The 26,382-nt window shown below is 53.8% G+C and overlaps 1 protein-coding gene across 8 annotated transcripts in view; it reads right to left on the bottom strand.

Annotated features, from left to right (window-relative positions):
• PPIL2 (peptidylprolyl isomerase like 2) overlaps positions 1–26,382 on the bottom strand; it is a 38,038-nt gene that overhangs the window by 5,696 nt on the left and 5,960 nt on the right. For 3 of the 8 annotated variants that reach the window (XM_058532031.1, XM_058532028.1, XM_058532027.1), the window contains exons 5-18: positions 18,092–18,141; positions 17,141–17,186; positions 14,814–14,876; positions 13,730–13,781; positions 8,894–8,945; positions 6,435–6,526; positions 5,497–5,586; positions 4,801–4,876; positions 3,842–4,002; positions 2,463–2,538; positions 1,742–1,848; positions 1,258–1,347; positions 907–940; positions 107–224 (exon numbers count right to left, since the gene is read on the bottom strand). In XM_058532031.1, the coding sequence (XP_058388014.1) occupies positions 107–224; positions 907–940; positions 1,258–1,347; positions 1,742–1,848; positions 2,463–2,538; positions 3,842–4,002; positions 4,801–4,876; positions 5,497–5,586; positions 6,435–6,526; positions 8,894–8,945; positions 13,730–13,781; positions 14,814–14,876; positions 17,141–17,186; positions 18,092–18,141 (1,107 nt within the window). The other 5 variants (XM_058532029.1, XM_058532030.1, XM_058532033.1 and 2 more) reach the window with 5 other exon arrangements.

The following is a 26,382-nucleotide window of genomic DNA, read 5'->3' as shown; positions in this document are numbered from 1 at the left end:
GGACTCAGGTCGAGCATGACCTTCAGGGCGAGGCTGAGAGGGAGAACCTGCAGGGAGCCCTGGGCCTCCTCCCCAGGCCCATCCCACAGCCACCCGGCTGACTCACAACTGAGACTTGTTGGTGTTGGGCCCAGAGTTGGCCATGCTGAGGATGCCCCGGCCCGTGTGCGAGAGGTTGGGCCGGAACTCATCTTTGAAGGGCTTTCCCCAGTACGACTCTCCACCTGGAAGAGAAAGGAGCAGGGCTGGCAGCAAGAACGACTGGGCCCCAGCCAAGCACAGCCAGTAGGACGCAGCCCAGCTCCAGAAACCTGTGCTGAGTCCCATAGGGGCACCAGGCTCTGCTGGGGCCGTGTTGGGGGCAAGGGCACCTTGGAGGGCAGCGCCGGCCCGGAGGGACCCTCACCACCAACTTCTCCTGGACCCCACCCAGCCCCCAGGCCCCTCGGAGCCCCTGCGTGAGGCCTGGTCCCAAGGACAGGAAGTAAAGGGTGAAGGCCACAGGTGGTTATCGCTCACGCCACACAGGGAAAGAAAGGGAGTGGGCCTGGCCCAAGCAGCCGACGGGCTGAGGGGTCTTTGAGAGGCAGTGGGAGGGCAGCTAGGGGGTCTCAGGCAGGGCCCAATCTCCCTGGCTGTGGGCTCCCTTGAGCCTCCCTTGGTCTGCTGACAAAGAGGGGTGCCTCTGGAGTCAGGCAAGAGGCAGTGTGCTCCCCCTCCCCTCCTATCATTTAGGCCTCACGACCACCTCAAAATGAGAGAACTGACGCACGCGCCTGAGCTCGCACAGCACACTGGCAGCTGGTCTATCAGATTCCATATCTGGAAATCTTGGCACAGCCCCTGCCCACCTACCCCACACAGCCTACGGAGCAGGCCCAGGGGAGCCCCAGCACCAGTACCTACCCGTGCCTGTGCCAGTGGGGTCACCCCCCTGGATCTGCAAGAACAAAAGCCAGTGAGAGAGCTGTGCCCAGGACCCCAAGGCCCCGCCCGGCCCTCTCGCGGCTGCCTACTGCCCACAGCCTACTGACCGAATGAACTCCCCACCTGCCAAATGGGCTCAACGCAAGGGTCTGAGCTCTTGGCGAGGACAGGGGCGCTCCCAAGACCACCTCTCTGCACAAGCCCACTGTGTTCCCATCCCTGAGAAAAGGAGCTCACAGGGACGACAGGGGTCCCCTGCAGGAATCGGCCTGGCCAGGAGCCACACAGCTTCCCGTGTGGGAGCACGTGTGTGGCCAGTGCCTCACTCACCACGAAGTTCCTGATGGACCTGTGGAAGACGATGCCGTCGTAATACTGCTTCTTGCAGAGCTTGATGAAGTTCTCGCAGGTTTTTGGTGTCTGCAAAAAAGCCCAGATACTTCTGTGAGGCGAGCAGCAGCCAATGGGAGGGTCACAAACACCACCTGGGCCTTCCTCACGTAGCAGAAGGCAGTCCGCCGCCCGGTCCAGACAAGGTAAGGAAGGACCATGAAGCTGAACGACAGGACAGTGGCAGCCGCCGTGACCCAGGGCAAGGGCCACAGGGAGACGTGCGAGCAGAGTGAGGGGTGGAGCCAGCCCCTCCTGTGGGATGGGTGTGCCCCTGTCTGCCCAGAACAGCGCTCACAGGGTCCCTTCTGGGGAGGGAAGTGAGGACAGGCTGAATTTTCTACAACAAGCACAGACTAACTGCAGCTTTGCATTTAAGACCCCGAGACAACCCTGGGTGCTGGGGGGCCAGCTGCACACCCACCATGTCGCAGTGCAGCTCCAGGTTGAGATCACCCCTGTTGGTGTGCAGCCGCACATAGCCCTTCTTCTTCACAAACTGGTAGCGCAGCATGTCCTCGTCAATGGCGGCTGCAAGCAGAGGCCCGAGCTCCATGCCTGCCCTCAACCTGGGGCAGCCCCACCCATGCCAGGAACTAAGGCCTCGGATGCGCCCCAGCTCTGGGGAGAGCCTGAGATCTGCCCTGGCTGAGCAGCAGGGGGCAGCAGGGGGCAGGACGGGGCGAGTCTACGGGCAGAGGGGCTGAGGAGGGGCTCAGCAGTTAAGAAGAGGATGCTGGAAAAGCCAGGATTTTGGGGGAGGGGCTCAAGGGACAGTAGGGGTCTGGGGGACAGGTTGAGAACACAAGAGAAAGGGGGTTTGGGGGATGACGTCAAGGGCAGCCTTGGTGGAAGGCTTAGGTGCCGTGGGCAGCCTGGAGCCCAAGGCAGGGTGGCCCCAGGAGGCAGGACACAGTAGGAGGAGGGCCTCCAGCCCGCCGCCTCCCCCTCACTGTAGCCTCCCCGATCCCAGACACAAACACACTTCCAAAAGGGCTTGTCCCTGCCTGACCACTCCTGAATTGCCTAAGAGCCCAGGAAGCCAGGCATAACAGAGCAATGCTGAGGAGGGAGGGAGGCAGGCCACCCTGCTGTCGGCCACTGTTAAGCAGCATGGCTAGTGATGGAGACGCAAAGGCAGCTACCTGCTTCATGCGTGGTCTCTGGAACCATGGCAGTGGAGGTGAAGGAGGCGCTCACCTTCCCAGTGGAATAGTGGGCCTGCCGGGAAAACCACGTCAGCATATCAGCGGTGCCTGGCGAGGCCAGCGGGCCAGGGACATGGAAGCCAGCCAACCCCACCACTCAGGCCCTGCTCAGCACCTCTCCTCCAGGAAGGTGGACCTGGCCACTGCCCACAGACACCAGCAGGGACCTCCTAGGCCACGGGACAGCCCGGCCCGCATCAGCCTCTCTCTAAGGGCCCAGGGATCAAGGGATGTGATGACAGGAGTGGGAGGGAGAGGCCCAAGCAGGGGTGCCCTTGACCGCGAGACCAGCCTGCACAGAAGGCAGCAGCCTGCAGGCCTGAACTGGGCTGAAGGTGCATCTGGCCACGGCTCTCATGTTAAATGAGACCCTGGAAATCAACCAGGTGGAAACTGCTCACCGCTGGGGGTCACAGTGTAAGGGACTCTAGTTTCTTTTTAAAGCTTTCAGGCTTCTACAGTAAACACATTGCCTTTTTAATCAGGAAAAAATAAGCCCTAATAGATGTTATTTTTTTATCCTAGGCAGAGGGAGAAAAAAGTGGGATTTCTTCCCATCAGGGGAAATAAACCAAAACGCTAGGAGCTGTTAAGAGTGTTGGGATTATGAACAACAAACTTTCTCTTCTTACTTTTACAAATTTTCCTGGGTAATTCTTTATGGAGGGAGCCTCAGAGCCCCGCTCTGTCCTGCCCACCTCCCAGCCCCAGGTCGCCAGGCCCTGCCTGAATAGGGAAAGGGGCAGCTTTGGGGACCAACAGGCAAGAGTGCAACCCTGGCACCATCCCTGCTGAATGGAGGCCTCAGGGCCAAGTACTGGGTGTCGTGAGAGGCAAACGAGAGGCCCAGGTGGGGTGGGCAGCAAGCAGCCCCCAGCACTGCTTGTTCCCTCCCCTCAGCACCATGGCACCCCTGAAATGCCTCTGCCGTCTCTCCCTGGGTTTGCTCTGGGCACCAGGTAACCAGCTCTGCAGGGCAGCAACTCTGCACCCCAGTGGGCCATCCTCTCCCTGCCACGCATAGACCACAGGCAGGAGGCTGCTGGGTCACGTGGTACTGTGGAAGCCACCCGGCAGCTATCCACCCAGCATGTCTGTTCTGGTCTGCCCAGCTTGGGCCAGAGCATGCTGCAGACCCTCCATGGTTGGGGGCCTCCTCCCCTGCGTGGCCCCCAGCATACCCATCCGTCACCCCCAGCCTCCTCTGGGCCCCCAGGCGCATGTTGGCCTGGGGGCTCCTGGCTGCCTCCCCTCTAAATGTATCCCAGGCCCACTCTGTGGGGCTGAGCTAGCAGTGCTGGCCTCCGCCAACTCACAGCGTTCAGCCTGTCCACCTTCTTCTTCTCCGGCACTCTCATGGTGGCCGCCAGGACCTCGTCCCCTTTGAACTCCTTGTAGAGCTCCTGCAGCGTCTCTCGGGTCTCAGCATTTGTGTTCTTCAAATAATAAGATGGGTCCTGTTTGGCCTTTTCTTCATCTACAAAACACCATGGTGGCCCTGAGCAGTTGAGCCCTCAGCAACGTCCCCAAATGTGCATGACAGGGACAGGAACCCACTGCAACAGTGGAAGCCCTGGGCCAGGACTCAGGCCGATGTAACCCAAGCCTCCATCACAGTGACACCTTCTTGATCTTGATACAAACCCGGGGAGGAGCTTGTGGAGGGAGAGCGAGGAAACAGCCCCGAAGGGCAGCAACTCCACCGGCCGATGGGGTCCACTGGAGGCAGCTCTGGTCTCTGTCCCTGGCCCGGCCCCAGCCCCAACAGTGTTCACAAACAGCCCTGCACCACAGGACCCTGCTTGCGGAGACTGGCTAGCTGAGCAGCGTCCACACTCAACACCCGTCTGCATACCTGCCAGAGGGACCGAGCAGCCTGCCTGTCCCTGTAGCGGGGACAGAGACAATCCCTAGGAGGAGAGGGCCCCATCCAGGCACTGATGACCTGGGCAAGGAAGTGGTCCTGGAGCTGAGTCTGGAGTCGGAAGGAGGCAGCAGCCAGGCCTCTATCTCATGAAGCTGTGGGCACTGAGGCATAATGGCCCTGGCTGGCACCCACCATGTCAGGGCCCCATGGGTGGGTGTGGGCCAGGGTGGTCCCGCCAACCTCAGCACAGGAGAAGCTGAATGTCGGCTCGGGAAATTCAAGGCCTGTCTAGGCTTGAGAAAGACTCCTGGGTGCTCGGGCCCCGAGGAAGGTGGGGGCTTCACCCAAGGAGCAGCGACCAATTGCACCCAAACCCCCGGCACCCAGACCAGCTCAGCTTGTACGTACCCGGGTCTGTTATTTTCATGTTATTCTTAACGTGAAAGAAGTTGGAGACGTTGAATTTGTCCAAATTGGTGGGGTCCTGCAGGCAAACAAACACGTGCAGCAGAGTCAGCCAGCACTATAGCCAGGACCCGGTCCTGAGACGAGCGGCTGCCCCAGGCAGCAAAGAACGGACGGGTGGCACGAGGGTCCTAGGCCAGGATGGGGAGAGGGGACTGCTGACCCCAATGAGAAAGGAACGACCCATCTAGGGTCACCCCTGATTTCCTAAATTCACATTTTTCATTAACTCACTCAGGGCTACGACACCTACAGGCACGCCCTGTGCCCAATGCTGAGGTACAGAGCATGCATCAGCCCCCACCCTCAGGGGGGCGGGAGGAGAGTCACACCTGCAAAGGGGCCACTCAGATGCCGAGATGGCTCTGGTGGCAGAGATGAGGGGCCCTGACACAGCAGGGACAGGCACTGGAAGGGGACATGTGAGAACCAGACTGAGGATGCAGCCCGTGAGAGCTGGGAGGGCTGGAGGTGGGGGAACTGAGGGCAGCAGCTGAAGGCAGCTGGGAAACCGCAACCAGGCAGGTGGCAAGGAGGAAGCCAGCGAGCATGGGTGGAGAGGTGGGGTTGGCAGAGGGGAGCTGTGCCAAGGTTCTCGATGTGGACCCCCTGGAACGGCAGTGGGAAGGGGACACCCACCTGGAGAGTGATGATGTCCTGCCGGGAGAAGGTCTCGTCAGTCAGCAGGTCCCGGAAGTTCTTGGCCTTGATATTTAGCTGCTCCACTGCCTGCGGCCAGGAGGAAGCTGCCGTTATGGTGCCTGCCCCCAACGAGGCAGCAGGAGCCTGGAGCCCGCCCAGATGTGGGGAAAAGATGGGGACAACCGTGTACCCAACAAGGGCTCACAGCGGCGGCCCCACCACTGAGAGTGGAGCTTGCTGAGTCCCCGAGACTAGAATTCAGCCCTCTCAGCAAAGGTCCTCACAGGACTCTCGTCACACACATCTTACACATCAGCAAACAGGCTCAGCAAGAGCACCTATGTCTACTAGGCACGCCTCCCAATCCATGCACACTTTGGGCAAGAAGTGACCCTCAGAACCCTTAGAGCAGCGCTGGCCACACGGACCCTGCCAATAGCCAGTAATGGAAACAAAAATGGCCCTGAGAGGGCTTCCTCCCAATGTGGGGCCCACACTCCTGCCATCTGTACCCTCCATCGGCACGCCCGGGGCAGAAGGATGGGTATGGAAGTCGGGGCCTCCTCTCCCCTACACTCACCCACCGGCCTGCACCCACTCCTCCTGGGGACTCCACCAGGAGCCGAGGGGCTGGGTGTTCCCCTCGCAGCCCTGGGGCCTGCCCTTAGAGCACAGTTCCCTCCCAGGGCCTGGTCAGTAAGAGTCTTCACTGAAGACGACTGTGGGGAGGACTCCTGGGGTACGAAAGAACCGCCCAGGCTTCAGGTCCGGAGACCGCACAAAGGCCCCACCTTTTCTCGACTCCACTGTGGCTCTCAGAATATAGGCTCCACCGAGACAGGCCATGCCTACTGCGCCCTGGGACCCCCAGCCCTGGGTTTCCCTGGGGCACACACCCGAAGAGCCTGGATGCCACACAGCTCCCAAGAACCCACCTCGTAGGCGTAGACGTTGCCGGTGGTCCTGACAGCCACGATGTGAGTGTTGTTGGTGAACACGGTGAACAGCACCGGGCAGTGGTACTTCCCTAGTGAGCAGGCACACGCGGACAGGCCGGTCAGAGAAAGGGGGGCAGACCCCTGTGTCAGCACACCCAGAGCGGGGACCCAGAGGGACAGCCCGCTGCTCAAAGCCCCTCCTCCGACACCACCAGGAAACTCCTGCTCATCCTGCAGGACCAACCCCTGCAAGGTAAGGCCTTCCTCCAAGGAGTCTGCTCCATCAACCCCCAGCCCAACACCACGACCACCACCAGTGCCCCCTCCTCCACCTCAGACCCTGTGCCCTCGCCTCCTGTCCCCTCCCCTGGGTTACTGCAACAAACCCCTGCCATCCTCCCTGCCCCTCCCTGTCAACTCCCCACCCGGCAGCTGTTCGAATAAGTCCCGATAAATAAACTGCAAAAAAAAAGGGGAGGAGACGCTTATAGGTTAAGAGACTCAGAGATACCAACCACACATATTTGTGTGGACTTTTAAAAAATCCTGATTTGAAAACTGTAAAAAAAAATAATTATAAGAGCATTTCAGAAATCTGACCACTGGCTGGGTAGTTGATGATACTAAGGAATTTGTTAATTTTATAGGTGTGATAATGGTATTGTGATTATTATTGAAGTCCTTATCTTTGAGAGACAGACACCAAAGTACTTAAGTGTGAAATGATCCGATATCTGGGATTTGCTGCAAAATCACCTAAGCGGGTGTGGAGGGGGAGCACGGACACAATCAGACAGCCCGGAGTGCAGAGGACTGACCCTGGAGCATGGATGCGGGCAGGCGGTCACTGTACTAATTCTCTCTACTCTCATGTGTCTGGAATTTTCAGTTAAAAACAAAACAAAGCAAAGAAGGGTGACTGCTAAGTCAAAACTGTTTAAACAACAAAAAAAAGGCAAAAGTTAGGTCAGATCTCGTTTCTCCTCTCTAGCTCAAATCTCAGAGTCCTCCCACAGCCACCCAGGCCCTGCAGGACTGCTCTGCATCCCGTTCCCAGCCCTGACGCCTCTGACTGTAACCCCTGCTCCCACCCCTCACTCACACTGTTCCAGCAACACTAGACTCCTGGCTGTGCCCAGACACGCCTGAGGGTCTTTGCACTGGCTGTGCCCTCTGCCTAGAATGCTCTCCCCCACATCCCCACGTGGCTCCCTCCCTCCCTCCCTTCCACTCCAATCCAGTCAGTGAGTCGTCCTGCCCTCTCCCCTCCCCTTCTTTACTTCTGTCCCTGGCAGAAGCAGCAGCTGACACACCACAGTGTGTTTTCCGGTCTCCTCCCTCACCACAAGGTAAGCCCCCCTCGTTCTGGGAGAGAGCTGGCCTGTTTTGCTCTCAGCACGTGGCAGGTACTCAGTAAACATCTGCTGAGTGAGAGATACACTGTGGGGCTCCCCAAATCAGCCCATCTCAGAGTGGGGAGGCCCTCAGTGCTCGGCCACCAGGGTGGAGCTCCTTGACCCCCAGGGACTGTGCATGAAGCACTATGCCTGTTTCGCCGAGGCTGGCTCACTCATTCACTGCGAACCAGCACCGACTGTGGGCCAGGCCCCGGCCTCAGGTGCCTCAGCATCTCCCCCGAATGCACATGCCCAGTGAGCACAGAGACCAACCTAAACCATGGCACCTGCACAGGCCCACAAAGAACCCAGAGCAAGGTCAGGGCCTGCGGGCACTGCCTTGGCGTGGGCATCTAGCCAACAAGAACAGTGGAGGCGTGTAGGGATACAGAGCAGGAGGACCCCAGGGCTGGGCTGGTGCTTTATGACCAGTGATGAGGAGAAATCCGTCAGATCCCCCACACCCACTGCCTGGCCACTTGCCCTGAGCCTTGGCCTGAGTAGCTTCTACCTCCAGCAACAACCAGACCAGAGCTGCACAGGGACCACTTGTGCCCACAAAGGCCACTAGCGGCCCAAATAGCCCAATTGCCTTTGTGGGAAGAAGCGCCCCTGGGGCTGGCCCGGTGGTGCAGCAGTTAAGTGCACACACTCCACTTTGGCGGTCGAGGGTACGCAAGTTCGGATCCCGGGTGCGGACCTACGCACTGCTCACAAGCCATGCTGTGGCGGCATCCCATATAAAGCAGAGGAACATGGGCACGGATGTTAGCTCAGGGCCAGTCTTCCTCAGCAAAAAGAGGAGGATTGGCAACAGATGTTAGCTCAGGGCTGATCTTCCTCACAAAAAAAAAAGAGAAGAAGCGCCCCAAACCCAAGGTTTCACCCCCTACCCCCAGCTTTAAACTACCTAGACCTTAAAGAAGAAATTATGCTATGTATATGAGAAATTAAAAGGAAGTGTCCAGCCTGATCAGAAAGGAAAGACTGATTCTGTAGGCAGAGGGCTTTGGGTTCTGCGGGCCAATCCTAGAGTTGGCTGTAAAAGGGACCACTGACCTTCACTGTTCTTGGCAAAGTTCAGCTTGATCAGGGACCTCGCGTCCAGTTTCTGGAAGAAGTATAATTAACAATTAATGATAATGAATAAGTGGCTAATGTGAAGAAATGCCGAGGCTGTGAAGCGGGGTAAAACACCAGACTGGAAAGGTCTCCGCCCATCCAAGCTTTGCAGCTACAGGCAAGAGCTAAAGCCTCGGGTGCTGCCCTGGGCCCAGACACAGTGGTACACCTGGGTAAGAGGGACAGCAGCACAGAACCGGCCGCCGCCCCCAGCTCTGGGCAAGCAGAGCGACCGGCTCTCAGGGGCAACCTCTGGTCTGCAGGCCGAGGCCAAACACGGAGGTCTGCTCTATATTTTTGTAGTGTTTAGATATTTTATGGTGAGCACTGATTACTTCTGAAATTTAAAAATGAATGTCTTCCTTCAGCTGGGTGCTGAGTACACGTGTTCACCTTATTGTTCTGTTGTACGACTATTTAAGAAAAACAAAAGGTTAAAAAGTAGGGAGAGGAGACGGCCCTGTGGCATAGTGGTTAAGTTCAGTGCACTCCGCTTCAGCAGCCTAGGTTCGCAGGTTCAGATCCCAGGCACAGACCTACACCACTCATCAACCATGCTGTGGCGGCAACCCACATATAAAAAAAAGTAGAGGGAGACTGACACAGATGTTAGCTCACGGCAAATCTTCCCCAACAAGGAAAATAAAACTGGGGAGAGAGGAATAAGTACACCCAAATGTTAGGAATGGTCCTGATGGGATTCTCTATTTTTAGAGTTTCTGTAATGTGTCTGCAGCTCACCTCTCCTACAGGAAACTGCAATAAAATTGAGTCTAGGTAGCCAGAGAGAAAAACATTACCCCAGGGGGGAGGCCTGATGGGAGGAAGAGAAGGCAGCTGTGGAGAGACCCTGGAAGGGGAAGCAAAGCTGTGCCCCAGGGAGCACCGGACTCAGGGCCCAGGCCACTAGCCACCTGGTGGAGGGTGGGGGGTGTGGGGTGGCCTTGCCTACCCAAGGCCCAGAGGAGACAGTGGGTGCTGGGCCCCTGAGCCAAGCTCTGAACCTGCATCCTCCCTCTCCTGCACCCGCTGGTCCATATGCCCAGCCCTTGCGAGGCCCCTGCCTGCTGGCCAGCCCCACATCTGCTCCTCCACAGCTGGCTTTGTTCCTTCCTTTGTCATTCAACTACCCCCATACACGTCCGTGCAGGTGAGCATTAGATTCCAGGACAGACGACAGGGTCCTTGACCCAAGACTGCTCCCACCAGACAGCCCTTCTCCTTCAAGCCCAGGCACCCCAGGCACATGACAACCCAGAGAGACCCCACATATGACATGCTCCTTCTGGGACCCTGAGAAGTGATGTGGGGCCAAGCCAGCCCTGGGCCCAGGGGCTCAATGGCAGCCAACTCCACAGGGACCCTCCTTAGCAGTTCAGCTGGAGGAGGCTCTGCTGACACCGCACGTCTGGACACAACAGCCCTCAACAAGGCCCTTCTGAGCCCAGGCCAGGGAGGGGCCCTGGCCCTCGATAAGCACATGCAGGATTTGTCAGGTGTGCCCCAGCAGCAACTCACCCCAACAGGACACCTGGAACAAAGGACGCAGCCAAGCCTCAGTGAGATAAGCCCAAACACAAGGCCAAGCGAGCTGCCCCCTCGGGCCCGGCCAGGGAATCCACACATTTCAGAGCCCCGAAGAGCACCTGGGGGGGAAACGCTCAAAGTAACAAGAAGCGTCCCAGATGCCACCAAATGGCCATGTCCACTGGGAAAGACACAGAGGCTATGAGGACGCATGTGGACAAGAAAACCAAGGGGCTCAGGGGCAGAGGGCACCTGAAGACCACCACTGACGGAGCAAAGCAGTGCTGCTGCTGACGGAGCTCAGCAGCAGAGGAGCCCCACCCAACACCCCAGCTGCTCCACTGAGGCAGACACGGACCCAAGGAAGGCAATGTCCTCTGAAAACAAGCCAACCACACGGGGCACAGGCAGGCAGCACAGACTCCATGGAAGCCCTTGGAAGCCCACAGCGGCTCCCAGCAGCAGACCTCACAGAAAAGCACTGCCAGTCACATTTTCAAATGACAAAAAAAGAGGAAGGATACAGCAAACACCTGAAAGACGGCGCTCTCCTTAGGAGGGCAAGGCCACCAGCTCCCCAACCCGAGCATCTGAAAGAGAAAAGCCTGCAGGCTCTCGGCAGCTGCCCCAGAACACACACCGCCAGGCCAGCCCAGGACAAAAGACGCTGGTGAGTCGTCCTCCTGATGCCAAGGGACCGCAGAACCCTCTACCTCCCCAGAATGTCACAAGGGCCAGAGGAGCCCAGACAGCACAGACGGGCCTCCAGGAAAGAGTAAACAAGACCTCAAGTAAATAAAGACCAAACCAGTGACGTTTCACCCATTTTACGCTGGCACCCAGGACAATGGTCACATCACTTGCCCCCTTGTTCCCTCCTCCTCAAGCCTCACAGCACCCAAGTCCTCTTGGGCCTCCCCAACGACAATGACAATGACAACAATGGCCTCCACTCTCGCATGGCCTCCGGGGTCTCTGTCACAGAGCTGACCAGGCCTCACCCAGCTGTGTTCCGATCAGGTCGGGGCCTTATCCCAGCAGACAGGGCTCTAACCACCTGGCCCGACCCGGCTCCCAGCTCCGCGGGGCCAGTCTCCACCGGCTGCCTCATCCTGCACACCACTGCTCCCCAAACAGGCCATACTTTCCTCAGACTAACCTCTTGGCCTCACACACCTCCCTGGCACACCCTGGAGGAGTCAGTCGACTTGTCCTACAAGGTCCCGCAGAAGTCCCCACCCTCCCTGCTCCCCCTCCTCATCCCACCTCCAGCCCAACTGCCTGCCCCTGCTCTGCTCCGCACACCCACCTCCCTCCAGCTGCCCGTGGCTCTGATTCCGAGGGATCTGCCTTTCTGTCAAAGCCCCACTAACCTGGAATCTGTGCACAGGCTGGATCGCCTGGTTCCACCTGCCTGCCCCGGCACAGGACGTGCTCACTGACCCGGTCCCCCTAGACGTGACTGCACTAGAAGGTTACCACTTAGCTCTCCCCTGCTGCAGGGAGACAAGAACCCTGACACGCCATCTCAGCAAGTCTCGCTGCTCCACCCTCCGCAGCAATCTTGGGTCCAGCCTCTACACCTCCTCCGCCTCCTCCCTGGTCCAAGGCTACCCAGCACCTCTTGCCCAGACAAGTGCACGGCCCCCTGGCTGCTTTCTCCGCTTCCACCCTCCCCTCCTACAGTTTGCTCCCCACACAGCAGCCAGAATGAACCTTTAAAACAGAGGCCAGATCATGACACGCTCCTGCTTTAAAACTCTGCCTTGGGCCGGCCCCGTGGCTTAGAGGTTAAGTGCGCGCGCTCCCCTACTGGCAGCCCGGGTTTGGACCCCGGGCGCGCACCAACACACCGCTTGTCCGGCCATGCTGAGGCCGCGTCCCACATACAGCAACTAGAAGGATGTGCAACTATGACATGCAACTATCTACTGGGGCTTTGGGGGGAAAAAAAAAGAGGAGGATTGGCAATAGATGTTAGCTCAGGGCCGGTCTTCCTCAGCAAAAAGAGGAGGATTAGCATGGATGTTAGCTCAGGGCTGATGTTCCTCAGGAAAAAAAAAAAAAAAAACTCTGCCTGGCTTCTAACCCACCCAGAACAAACCTAAGCTCCCTCCAGGGCCTTCGAGACCCCTTGATATGATCTCTGACTATCTACCACCACCTACCCTTGTCCCCACGTCTCAGTTTAAATGGCACTGCTCCAGAGACATTCCCCAAGCCCACCATCCTCCCTCTTGGTAAGCATCTCTGTCTCAGCTCTGCTCACAGCTCCAGGCCCCACACACAGCACGGCCTAACATAACACCTTCTCGCTGAATGAATGGATACTATTGAATAAATGAAAAAATGGGCCCAAGCTGCAACACCAGGGAAGGAGAGAGATGTCTGAGAAGTAAAGGGACCAAGAGGACAGAGAGGGTGGTGGAAACACGGGGATGCCATGGGCTTATGAGAAAGGCCGGCAGTGGGGTGGAGAGAAGGAGAATAAGCTGGAACTCGACTTGAGAGTCTCTTCCTGAGCAGCACAGGATTCATGACACTGGACCTGTGTGCACGACGTATCAGAGGCTACGTAACCTAACTCATAAAAAAAACACAAATTAAAAAGTATTTTTGACCATTAGTAGCTAAAATCAAAAAAACAGATGACATCCAGTGTTGTCGAGGGTAGGGGGGGAACACGTGTTTTCTTTCATGCGCTCTGTTAAGTTTAAAATGGTGCAACTTCTTTGAAGAGCAATTGACCAGTAGCTACCCAAACTGAAAATGCAGCCACCCTATGAGCCAGCGGGCCTGGGAGGACATGCGTACGTGTGCCCAAGAAACACGCACAAGGGTATCCCCTGACTGCTGTTGGTAACAGCAGGTGCCTTCAACCCACTGCGGTGACCCCCACAGGACGGCGCGTGTGGCCACAGAGAACAAGGCAGGGCCTTATGCACCGACACGTTCAGATCTCTGAGACACACTGCAGGGTGCAAAAGGTGCAGAGGAGTTCACACATGTGACCGCATCTGTGGCCCACGGAAAGAAGACATACACCTGTACACACACGTGCACACGTAGGGAACATTTCCAGAAAGGAATGGGTGTGGGGAGTGGAGGGGAGCACAGTCCCTTCTCATTGTGCTCCACCAATGGTTCTCTACCGTGCTCGTGTGTGTACACGAGAACCACAGAACCAAAGGCCAGGTGGGAGGACAGCGCTCACCAGCATCACTTCAAGTCCTGCGCAGCCCCTACCTCTCCATTGCTGGGGTCGGTCCCATACTTCTTAAGCCAAGGAACGATGTTCCTGAAGGAAGAGAACAGAGAGTCAGCGACGCAGTCAGGTGCAGCCTGGGGACAAGGCCACGGTCACAGAGGGCTGCTTCCAGGTGAGACCTGTGAATGGGCTTCATCCCAAGTCACCTCCGCTAGCAGAAGCCAAGGAGAGGAGCGCCTTGCCTTGTCAAAGGAAGCGGGGAATAGTTCTGGGTATGTGGGTTTCAAAGTATGTTCAGGGTTTTTATTGTGGTTATGTACAAACAACACAAACTAGCAAAAATTATATATATTTAAGTGTTGAGACATCCACACAATGAGATATTGGGCCAGTTTCAAAAACTATACTTCCAGAGAATTCCGAATGACACGGAGAAAAAAGTTCTCATCATTAACTGAGTGAAAAATGGATCCAGAATTATCTTCACAGTATTATCTCAACCATGTTACTACAAATAAACCTACAGAAAATGAGGAGCGGCTACAGAAATTGACAGCGGTTATCCTGGATAGTGTGATTATGGTAAATTTTTCCTTTTACTTTTGAAGTATTTTCCAAATTTTCGAAAATGAGTCTGAAGTATGAGAAAATAACAGAAGCTGGCTAATAATGTTGGAACATAAAACTGCATATAACGCTTCAAAATACAGCACTGGAGAAGTATGCACCTTAATTATGGCTCTGCTTTCACACAGTGACAGATACTCAGTTCATGAACGTTCCACACCAGGTACACGTGTGCTACTTACAACACCAGGACCGCCACATGGCGGGGGTTGGGGCGGGGGGGTCAACGCCATTCCGCTAGGAAGCAGCAGCGCCTGCCAGCAGAGCTGTCTGTCTAGGGGTCACAGCAGGACTGCTGCCTCATCCCTAAGGCCCTGGCAGTCCCTCCCAGGTCCCCAAGAGGCCCACCCAAGGCCCCCGAGGCTGCTGGGACTGGGGTCCTGGTGGCCTCAGCATGACCTGGCGTGCCACCTCCTGGAGGCCCACATCCCCTTCCTAAGCGGGTGTCAACAATCTCACCCCGTCTGTTGGCTCAGAAGTCAAGGGAAAACTCACAGCAAGTCAAAGACGACGCCTTCGGGGGTGCACACCGGGTAGACGAAGGGCTGCAGAGAGAGACTGAGAAAGGACAGAGTCACTCCTGGTCAGCTGCTGGGCACACTACTCATGCGGCGGGCTAACCAGGCCACCCCCACACACTCCCGTGCCTTCTCCCTTAGCTCCTTCCTCCTTCAATCATTCCTCCGACAATTCTAGTGCTCCTCTGCACAGCCTGGGCTGGGTGCCCACACAGAGGTGACCTCCACGTCCCTGTCCCTCAGAAGTTCCCAGCAGAAACCAGTAAGTACAAGGCAAGGATCCCAGGAAGCGCTGAGGGGTCCTTGGGGCGACAACAGCCTGGTTGTCTCCACATACTCTGCTGTGTCACGTAACACACGTGATCACATTCAAGTTCAAAACAGGTCTCTGGAGGTGGCCTCAGGGAGGGAGGACTGGAATTTGCTCTCCGAAACCTCACATAGCAGGCAGGCCACTCTTTTCTACTGAGAACCGCCCTCTCCCATCCCAAGAGGCTCTAGCGGGGCTACTGTGGTCTGAGCGTGTGCTGCCTGCTCCTGACCACAGAGTGTGCACACAGTTCCCCCCACATTTCCACAGGGCAGGCACAGGACTCAGGCAAGAGCTGAGGCCCTGGGAGCCCTGGGTAAGTTCTGATACACTCAGGCAGGATGTAGGGGTAGAGGGGCCTGCAGAGGCCCAGACTGCCACAAGCCATTTGCCCCCTCATGGAGGGTTTGCTTAGGAAAAGCAGAGCCCACAGACGAAGGGAGACCTACCTGGTGGACTTCCTTGAACCAATACCCTTCTTTCTAGCATGAGGTTTCCGTCCCTAGCCATCAAGAGCCCTGGCTGACCTGGCTTATTTGTACACTGAGTACATGTACATGAGTTTGGTCGGCACAGGTCAGATCCCAGGAATTGGACAGCCAAGAAGCACTGGAGTGACCTCCCTGGATGCTGCCCCAGGATGTCCTCATGGGGCAACTTCACCACCTCCCTCCCTGGCCCAACCTTCTACTCTAACCCAGTGGGGATGCTGCTGCTGCTGGGGACTGACCAAAGCAGGACCAACACAGAGCAAGCTCCAAACAGCAGGAAAGGCACCTTTATCTTCTCCCAGTGGGACTTGAAGGGCATGTTCTCAAAGCACATTTTCACCAGAACCCAAGGTAGTTAAAAAAAATGGGTGAAACACAGATCAGAGACCTCTTGGAGGAACTGGGAACCAAAGATGAAAGTATTTGCATAAAACCATTTCATACCCACTCTGAATAAGACACATTCCATGAGGCTGATGACAAAACCTGCTGGGGTGAGGAGAGATCCAGCCAATGACACCTGGACCTCATGTTCACCCTGCCTGAGCAAGAGCCATGAGCAGAAGAGCCGTCCCTCACCACTGTGTGGGAGCCAGCTGGGGGACCTGGCTGCAGCCCCCAGCCTTCCTGCACCATGCACAGGCCCCTTTGCCCCTTTCTTACTGCCCTGTGGGATCTGGCTGACCTGCCTCTCCCAAGATGCCAGAACCACCAGCAGAGCTTTGTCAGCTCTCAAGGCTCACCCTGACCTCTGGAATCAGAACTCAGCAGGGGAGGGCGGGGCGGGGGACATGCTATACAGACATGCACGTGTCCAGGGCAGAGATGACCATGGCTCAGGCTTGGGGAACCTCAGGCCCAAGGGGACACCAGACCTGCCCACTCGCACCACCCGCAGTGTGTTGGGGTTCGTTAGTCCTAGTCCCATTTCTCCAGCAGACTCGCCTTTGGTTCATAAGCATACCAACCAGGACGGGAAGCAGCATTTGAGTGGCTCTGCAGCTGGGTCCCTCCCAGCTCCACCAGTGACCTACGCTCCAGGGAAGGGGGAAGGGGATCATAGTATCATGACTACCGATGCTGCTGTTACTACTCAGAGTCTGAACCAAGAGGGAAGTGTGAAAGGCACGAGCCCAACATCAGACCACTGGGTTCAAGCGTCAGTGGCACCACTTCCTGGATGTGACACCCAGGTGAGGGACTTCACTCTTCCAAGCACTGGTTCTCTTAACTGTAAGAGAGGCTTACCAACAGAGTCTACCTACCTTGTAAGGTGAGAAGGAGGTTAAAAAGAACGTGCATGTAAACACAGACACAGAATAAGCAGAAAATAATCATTAGCTCTTATCATTGTTAGGTCACCTCCTGCCAGTTCAGGGAAGATCCGGGTGGGGGAACGCAGACAGAACCCACATCTGCATCTCCAAGGACCAGATTCACTGTCAAATAATTGAGTATCAGAGAACAATTACAAGGGAAAGACTCAACTCTCAAAACTCTTACCTGCAGTGGTCAAAAGGTAAACGACGAAAATTTGTTTGTGGGATATCTGTTTAAAATGAAAATAAAAGACAGAAAACTTATTCTATAAAAAATTTCATATATGTGTTCCTACCAACAATTCAATTATTTTCGGAAAAAGTTGAAGTAAATTACCTAGTGCAGCAACGGCTGTGGGTTAAAACTCTTCAAAAGACGGAAGCTAAACACACGGGCACCTCAGGAAAGAACTCAGAGGAGGAGGTACACACTTGCCTAGGCCACTGCGATCGAGTTTCTGCCACAACCCTAACTAACACCCCCGCCGGGAGGCTTCACTCTGCTTTCCACAAATGCTGTGTCCGTTTTACTCCCACCAGCAATCAGGATAGTGCTCTTTTCACTGCAGCCTTGATAGCTGTGGGTATTATTCTTTTTACTCCTTATTAACTTAATAGAGAAAAGACTGTGGGTTTTTTTGTTTTGTTTGTGAGGAGATCAGCCCTGTGCTAACATCTGCCAATCCTCCTCTTTTTTTGCTGAGGAAGACTGGCCCTGGGCTAACATCCGTGCCCATCTTCCTCCACTTTATAGGGGACGCCGCCACAGAATGGCTTTCCAAGCGGTGCAATGGTGCGCGCCCAGGATCTGAACCGGCAAACCCCGGGCCGCTGCAGCAGAGCGCGCGCACTTAACTGCTTGCGCCACTGGGCCAGCCCCAGAGAAAAGACTGTTATGTTAACCTATGTTAAAAAAAAATCACCACCAAGATTAAACATTTTCTCATATGTTTAGTAGATTTCCTCTTTTGTCAAGTGTCTGTGTCCTCAGACGTCTTGTCTCCTATAGTTTCCGTATTCTTGTTAGTTGTTAATTCTTACAGGCTTATTGTGTGAAGGCTTATATAGTGAAAATATCATTCCTTAATTACACCCCACACACACACCAAGGGGAACAGAAGGATTTCATCCTCACCTGGTTTCTTGCCACCATAGAAGTGAGTGTACTCAGCACAGGTAATGTACCTGAAGAAGGGAGAGGGAATCTTACTACCAATCCCTCTATAAAGAGGACAGAATCTCTGAAAGTAAGTAATTGATGACTGAATCATTTCACTCATTCAGCAAATACTTATTAAACAACTATGACGTGTCAGGCACATAGTGATAAACACAACAGAACACAGGGATACACACACTAGTAACCAACTACAGTCCTGCTTTGCTCTGAAGGAAATGAACTGAATTCCACAGAAGGCTTGATGAGAAGGAGCTGGGGGAAGAGCTTTCCAGGCAGAGGGACCAAGCAGGCATATCCCATATAGGAGCCCTGACACAGGAAAAGTGGGTTTGTTCCCATAGAAGGGGGAAGTCACTGAAGAAGAGTGTCACAGGGGTGTGTGACAGCAGAAGAAAGAAACATGGGTGGGTGTGGTGGGATCACGAGGGGCCTCACAGGCCGTGGAGGGACTCTGGATTTGCTTTAGGAGGGATGGAAGCAGTAGGAGGGTTTGGAGCAGGGCTCTGACATGATCTAACATAAGCCCTCAAAGCATCACCCTGGCTGCTGTGTGTAGAGGGACAAACAACAGAGGCAGCAGAAAACCAATCAGGAGGCGACTGCAAAGGTCCCAGAAGGAGTTGGCGTAGACTCCACCTAGGGGGGGACTGGTGGACGGGTGAGAAGTGGTCCATTCCTGGAAGAGTCAGCAGGACTTACTGGTGGACAGGAGGAGGAGAGAGGTGCGGCTTCCCTGAGGCCCAAAGCTAACTCCCAAACTCCTGACCTGAGCAAACTAAGGAGCGGTGTGACCACTGAGAGAGGGAAAATAGGGGAGAAGCAGGCTCAGGCACTGAAAATCAAGAGTTCCATTTGGGGCATACTAAATTTGAGATGTCTATCAGACCCCCAAGTGGTGATGTCTAGTAAGGAGCTGACTACTGCAGGACTGGAGAGATCACCCAGGGAGAATGCAAACGGAGAAGAAACCTGGGGGACTGCCACCTCTGAGGTCTGGGAGAGGGGGAGAAGGATCCAGCAAGAGAGACTGAGAAGACAGGCCACTGAGGCAGACTGAAAACAAAGCACATGTGGTGTCCCGGATACCAAAGAGGGACTTCAGAAAGAGAGAGGTGGTCAACTGTGTCATATGGCGTTGAGAAGCCCAAAAGAGGAGGGCTGAGAATTGATCACTAGATTTAGCCAAGTGGAAGTTACTAGGATCCTGACAAGAGCACTGTTGGGGGCGAAATCCTAACTGGAGTAGTTTCAGAGACAGCAGAAAACAGCAAATGCACCCAGGTCTTCCACGTCTTGTGGTGAAGAAAATCAAAGGAACACGGGGCAAGGTAGGTTTGCTTTACATGGGAAGATTCTGTAGCACATGTGCAGGCTGACAGGCGTGAACCAGCGCACGGGAAACTGGAGGTGCCGGAGAGAGGGGCCCATTCAGGGGCAGCGCTCCGAGTGGGGCGCGGCCCAGGGCAAAGCGGAGAAGCCGAAGGGGCGGAGGGCGGCGCTCAGGCGAGGGCATCCACGCTCTATTAGAGCCGGCTCCCGGGAGACCCCGGCGGCTGGGGCTGGGGGGTGATTACCCGCTGGGGAGGGGCTCCGGGACCAGCTCTGAGAGAGCGGAGGGGAACGGCGCGGAGTGCGGGACAGGTCGGGCCTCGCTCCCGGCTCCGGTTCAACTTACATCTTGTCCTTCTGGTGCTGCCGCTTCCCCATGGCGGCGGCGGCAGCAGGACCTGCGAGCGCGGAGAAACGACGACAGACAACACACACCACTGAGTCGCCGCCGAGTTCCCTAACTACTTCCGGGTCCCGCGGACCCGCCCCGGAAGTGGGCGTGAGCGGGCCGCAACTGTGGACCCGGGCGCCAAACGCGCATGCCGGGCGGGGGCGCGGGCGGGGTTCTGGCCGTCTGGGCTGAGTTCTAGTTGAGCTCGCGTCCTGTCGGTGCTGAGCTGTCTCCGCCTCGAAGCCCCCATCTTCTCGGGGAGCCTCTCTGGACCGCCTCGCCTACCGCCCAGCCCAGGCTCAGTGCCATCCTCGCCCAAACCCACCCTGGTTTGACCTGGGTTCTCAGGCCTTTTAAAAAGGCTGCCTAGAGCCTCAAGTCCCACCTGCCTCGGCCCACCTCTGCTCCCCTCCACGACAGAAGCCTCCAAAGCGACGTCCATATTCGCTGTCCACCGACTCACCTCCCATTCTCTCCACCCATGCGGTCCCCACCGCCTCCAGGGCCCTCTCCTGGGAAGCCAGGGGCAGGTGGCCATCAAGCCTGAAGGTCCAAAGCCCTCACTGATCCCTTCGGTCTCTCCTGATGGACCCTTGCCTCCGCCAGATCAGCCTCAGCGCTGGACCTCCTTCTACACTTGAGCGCTGGGTGATCTTGCCCAGGCTTTAAATACCACTTCTATCCCTTGACTCCCAACACTAAACTGCCAGCACTCCGGCCTCCTGACCTCTTCTTGGATACCCACTGATCTCCAATTTAACATGTCTGGTCAAAGCAGAATTCTCCATCCCCCCCCCCCACTGCTAGTCTCCACTCTCCTAACAGTACCACTATTCACCCAGTTACCCAAAGCCAGTTGTCCTTGCCCTTTCTCATCTCATGGCTGGCTCCTCATTTTCTACGTTTCAACATAAATGTCACCTCATCAGAGAGCCTTTCCCCACCCTCCCACCCCATATATCTCCATCTTATCTCCCATAGGGCTTATCACAACTTGTACTCCTGTATTAATTTATATACTGGTTACACACACACACACACACACACACAGGAGGATGAGATGTAAACTCCTTGAGGGCAGGGATCCCAACTGCTTGGTTTACTATCTCCAGTCCTAAGCAAGGTGCAGGACATACACAAGGACTCAGCGAATATCTGCTAATGTCTAGCTGTCATCAAGCATTTTGTGAGGACTCACATCTCACATGCAGGTTTGATTCTTTTTTTTTTTTTTGGTGAGGAAGAGCAGCCCTGAGCTAACATCCAATGCCAATCCTCCTCTTTTTGCTGAGGAAGAACGGCCCTGGGCTAACATCCGTGCCCATCTTCCTCCACTTTATATGGGACACCGCCACAGCATGGCTTGACACGCGGTGCATCGGTGCGTGCCCGGGATCCGAACCTGCAAACCCCGTGCCGCCGCAGCGGAGCGCAAGCAAGCACTTAACCGCTGCGCCATGGGGCCGGCCCCTGCAGGTTTGATTCTAAGGTCAGCATGTCAGGTGGCAACAAGAGTCACATATCTCTGAAATTCCTTAAGGAGGTGCCAAGTTGGAAACTGAAACACCAGCTCATTTTCCTCCAGAGAGAGAACAGATCACTGTTTCTAAACCTGCGCCTAGATAAGGCTTGTGTTTATGGGCCAAGAGTAGGAAAAAATGGTAGACTTGCAACTCAGTGGGGTCAAGTGAGGCCCAAAGGGGCCACAGAGTCACTGAAGGGAAGGACAGCACTCTCTCCTCATGCATTTCTTTCAGAGCGCAGGTTAGAGTGCAAGCAAAGGGACTTCACAGTGGCGCTGACCTGGCCACCTACTCCATGAAGGCTCGGGCCAGAGGGCCTCAGGCTTGCACTACCTTGGCAGTCTCTTCCACTAGAGGGAGCCCATGGGATTGCACAACCCCTAGGAGCCCAGCACGACAAAGGCACCTCCACAGGAACTTTATTCATTCCTTGGGCCACAGTCTATGGGGAAAAGGTTATGGGCTTCTCTTTCGGGGCACAGACTCTGTGCTGCCAGGGTTATTCTCCAAGTCACCTTTGGGTCTGGGCACAGGCTGGACCTTGAGCAGGACAGGCGGCTTGAAGACAGAGGCCTTCACAGGAGGGGATGGCGTCTCCTTGGTATTGGGGACGCCACTACAGGCCGAGGTCCTGTGCAGGAGACAGCCAAGACATGTCAATGAGGTGGGACACCAGTACACAGGGCCATGAGAGGTACACATGACAAAACCCCAGGCTGTGGGACGGCTCTCAGTACATTTCTACTTCCAGAAACCTGTGCCATGGATGTTGGCTCAAGGCTCTTCATTGCAGCAATGTTTGTGATTGTGAAAACCTGTAAACGATCTAAACGTCCATCAGGGAATGGCTAAAGGACTCATGGTACAGCCATGCAGTGGACTGTGCTGCAGCTATCTAAGGAATGAGGAAGCTGTGTATCTCCCAACAAGTAAAGACGCCCCAATGGTGCAGTAATGGAAAAAAGCAAGTTGCTGAGAAGTACATGCAATATGATCCTACTGTGGGTAAAAAATGAACCAGTGTACTTGTGTGTGAGTGCACAGGCAGAAACAAAACATTTGGAATGGTACACACGAAACTCTTAGCATCAGGGACTTGTATTTTATGTATTTGTTTCTGTATTGTGAACTTTTTTCTGTGGAATATGTTCTTCTTTTGTAAACTTTTTAAAATAACCCATTTTTGGTGATGGCACCATGAGAGCACAGCTCACTCAGAAAGTAATATGTAACGAGAGCCTAAAAATTGTCCCCATTAGTGAAATATTTGAACAAGCAAGAATGATTGAGTAAATGATGTTCCATCTACAGAATGGAATACTTTGTATCTATTATTATTGGTGAATGTAAAGGTATTTTTAAAGACATGGGAAGAAACACATTCCAGAGCTAGCTACAAAACTGCCTAACAGGACACTTCCAATTATGTAACAAACTACTGTATGTGTATATACATGTATCCAGGGGAAAAAACCTACATCTAAAGCCAGATATATGCTAACAGTGGTTATTTCTGGTGGTAGGAATAAGAGTGATTTGGTGTGTGTTTGTGTAGTTATCAAATGGCTTACAGTAAACACATATGGTTTTAGAATCTGAAAAAAGGTAGTCCTCTTGAAAACTGTCCATACCCTTTCCCTATCATTCCACTTCAAGAAATTAATGAAATTCAGAAACAGCTTAGCACATAAAGATTTAATCCCAGCACTAACTGTACTAGTTAGTTATACTAATTATACCACTTATACTAGAAAACTAGAGGAGCCAGCCTGGCGGCGTAGTGGTTAAGTTTGCCTGCTCCGCTTTGGCAGCCTGGGGTTCGTGGGTTCAGATTCTGGGCACGGACCTACGCACCACTCATCAAGCCATGCTGTGGCGGCATCCCACGTACAAAATAGAGGAAGGTGGGCACAGATGTTAGCGCAGGGCCAATCTTCCTCACCAAAAGAAAAAGAAAAGAAAGAAAACTAGAAGCACCTAACATGCTCATGGCAGCACCCAGAGGAGTTAAATAAGTGATGGCACCACACACGCTGGATGTTTGTTACACAGCCAGTGAAGCTGATGTTCAAGACTGTCAAGAAGCGTACAATTCCCCAGGGCCTTAATGTTAAGTGACAAAGGCAAGATTTAAAAAATGACACTAATGAATCACAACTTTATAAAACTATGCCTGGAAAAAGCTAGAAGATATCTCCACAGAAATGCCCTGATGATGACCCAGCACTGCTGTGTGGCTCCACTGTTCTGTGAGGCCTGATGATGCTCAGTAATGCTTTACTTTCTTTGTTTTTTTTTGAGGAAGCTTAGCCCTGAGCTAACATCTGTTGCCGATCCTCCTCTTTTTGCTGAGGAAGACTGGCCCTGGGCTAACATCCATGCCCATCTTCCTCTACTTTATATGGAACGCCACCACAGCATGGCTTGATGAGCAGTGCATCGGTGCGCGCCCAGGATCTGAACCGGCAAACCCTGGGCCACCGAAGCAGAGCATGCAAACTTAACCACTATGCCACTGGGCCAGCCCCAGTAATGCTTTACTTTTAAATTTGGCTTTATAGCAACATTACAAAAGTGCTTTCTGACAACCCCTTTCTCTGTCACCCTGCAATCAGTCACCTTCCTACCCCTCCTTCTTTTTATAATTTTATTTATTTATTTTTCCCCCAAAGCCCCAGTAGATAGTTGTACGTCATAGCTGCACATCCTTCCAGCTGCTGTATGTGGGACACGGCCCCAGCATGGCCCAAGAAGCGGTGCGTTGGTGCGTGCCCGGGACCTGAACCTGGGCCACCAGCAGTGGAGCACACGCACTTAACCACTAAGCCACGGGGCCGGCCCCCGCTCCTTCTGATCTGATAGCCTACTGCTTCCACTTAGATGTACTTCATGAATCTACAAAATCATGTTTAATCATGTTTATAATTTTAATGTTTGCATAATATTCCATAATTATGTGAATGCACCTTTGTTTCCAGCTTTGCTCTTTTTAATTGATGCTGCCATTAACATTTTTATATAAATTGCTTTTTCTTTCCCTTAATCATCTCCTTGGGGCCAGTTTCCAAGATTAAAAATATTAGATCAAGGGGCTGGCCCGGTGGCGCAGCAGTTAAGTTCACACGCTCCACTTCGGCGGCCCGGGGTTCACAGGTTCGGAACCCCAGCACAGACCAACACACCGCTTGTCAAGCCATGCTGTGGCGGCGTCCCATATAAAGTGGAGGAAGATGGGCACGGATGTTAGCCCAGGGCCAGTCTTCCGCAGCAAAAAAAGAGGAGAATAGGCAGATGTTAGCACAGGGCTGATCTCCTCACAAAAAAACAAAAAAAGCACCTTCTTCTCTCAAAGAGGCTCATGAACCCCTATGTTCATTGCAGCATTATTCCCTATAGCTCAGACGTAGAAGCAACCCAAGTGCCCATCAACAGATGATTGGATAAAGATGATGTGGTATATATATACACAACAGAATACTACTCAGCCATAAAAAAAGACAAAATCATCCCATTTGCAACAACATGGATGGACCCTGAGGGTATTATGTTAAGCAAAATAAGCCAGACAGAGAAAGACAAATACAGTATGATTTCACTTACGTGTAGAAGACAAACAAACACACAGATAAAGAGAAGAGAATAGTGGTTACCAGAGAGGAAGGGGGTTGGGGGGTGGGCAAAAGGGGTACAGGGGCACATATATATGGTGACTGACAAATAATAATGTACAACTGAAATTTCACAATGTTATAAACTATTATGACCTCAAAATAATAAAAAAAAATAGTGTTAAAAAATAAACAACAAAAAAAAGAAATTCAGTACTGACATAAGCTACAACATGGATGAAACTTGCAAACATTATGCTAAGTGAAAGAAGCCAGTCACAAACGACCAACTTATTGTATAGTTTCAATTATATGAAATGTCCAGAATAAGCAAACCTAAAGAGAGAGAAAGAAAGTAGGTTACTGGTTGCCCAGGGCTAGGGGATGGAGGACTGGGAGTGACAGCTAAGGGTGCTGGGGTTTCTTTTTTTTTATTATTGTAGTAAAGTATAACTAACATCAAATTGACCATTTTAACCATTTCCAAGTGTCCAATTCGTGGCATTAGGTACATTCACAATGTTGTGTGACCATCACCACTATTTCCAGAACTTTTTCATCATCCCAAAAAGAAACTGTACCAATTAAGCAACAACTCCCCATGCCCTTCCTCAGTCCCTGGGAACCTCTAATCCGCCTTCTGTCTCTATCAATCTCCCTATTCTAGGTATTTCATGTAAGCGGAATCATACAATAAGTTGTCCTTTTGGGTCTGGCTCATTTCACCTAGCATGATGTTTTTAAGGTTCATCCATGTTGTAGCACATGTCAGAACTTATTCCTTTTGTTTTTTTGTGAGGAAGATTAGCCCTGAGCTAACATCTGTTGCCAATCCTCCTCTCTTTGCTGAGGAAGATGGGCCCGGGGCTAACATCCGGGCCCACCTTCCTCTACTTTATATGTGGGACGCAGCCACAGCATGGCTTAATAAGCGGTGCGTAGGTCCGAGACCCAGAGCCATACCTGCAAACCCCGGGCCACTGAGGCAGAGCATGCGAACTTAAACACTATGTCACCAGGCCAGCCCAAGAACTTATTCCTTTTCATGGCTGGATAACATTCCATTGTACAGATGGATCACATTTTATCTTGGCTAAACGTGGGTTGTTTCCTCCTTTTTTTTTTGTGAGGAAGATCAGCCCTGAGATAACATCCATGCTAATCCTCCTCTTTTTGCTGAGGAAGACCGGCTCTGAGCTAACATCTATTGCCAATCCTCCTCCTTTTTTTTCCCCCAAAGCCCCAGTAGATAGTTGTATGTCACAGTTGCACATCCTTCTAGTTGCTGTATGTGGGACGCGGCCTCAGCATGGCCGGAGAAGTGGTGCGTCGGTGCGCGCCTGGGATCCGAACCTAGGCCACCAGCAGCGGAGCGCGCACACTTAACCACTAAGC

The sequence above is a fragment of the Diceros bicornis genome, chromosome 35 (assembly GCF_020826845.1).
Source record: "Diceros bicornis minor isolate mBicDic1 chromosome 35, mDicBic1.mat.cur, whole genome shotgun sequence".
Taxonomy (NCBI): Eukaryota; Metazoa; Chordata; class Mammalia; order Perissodactyla; family Rhinocerotidae; genus Diceros; species Diceros bicornis.
Note: the sequence above shows the minus strand (reverse complement) of the source record. Positions and strands in the feature narration are given on the sequence as shown.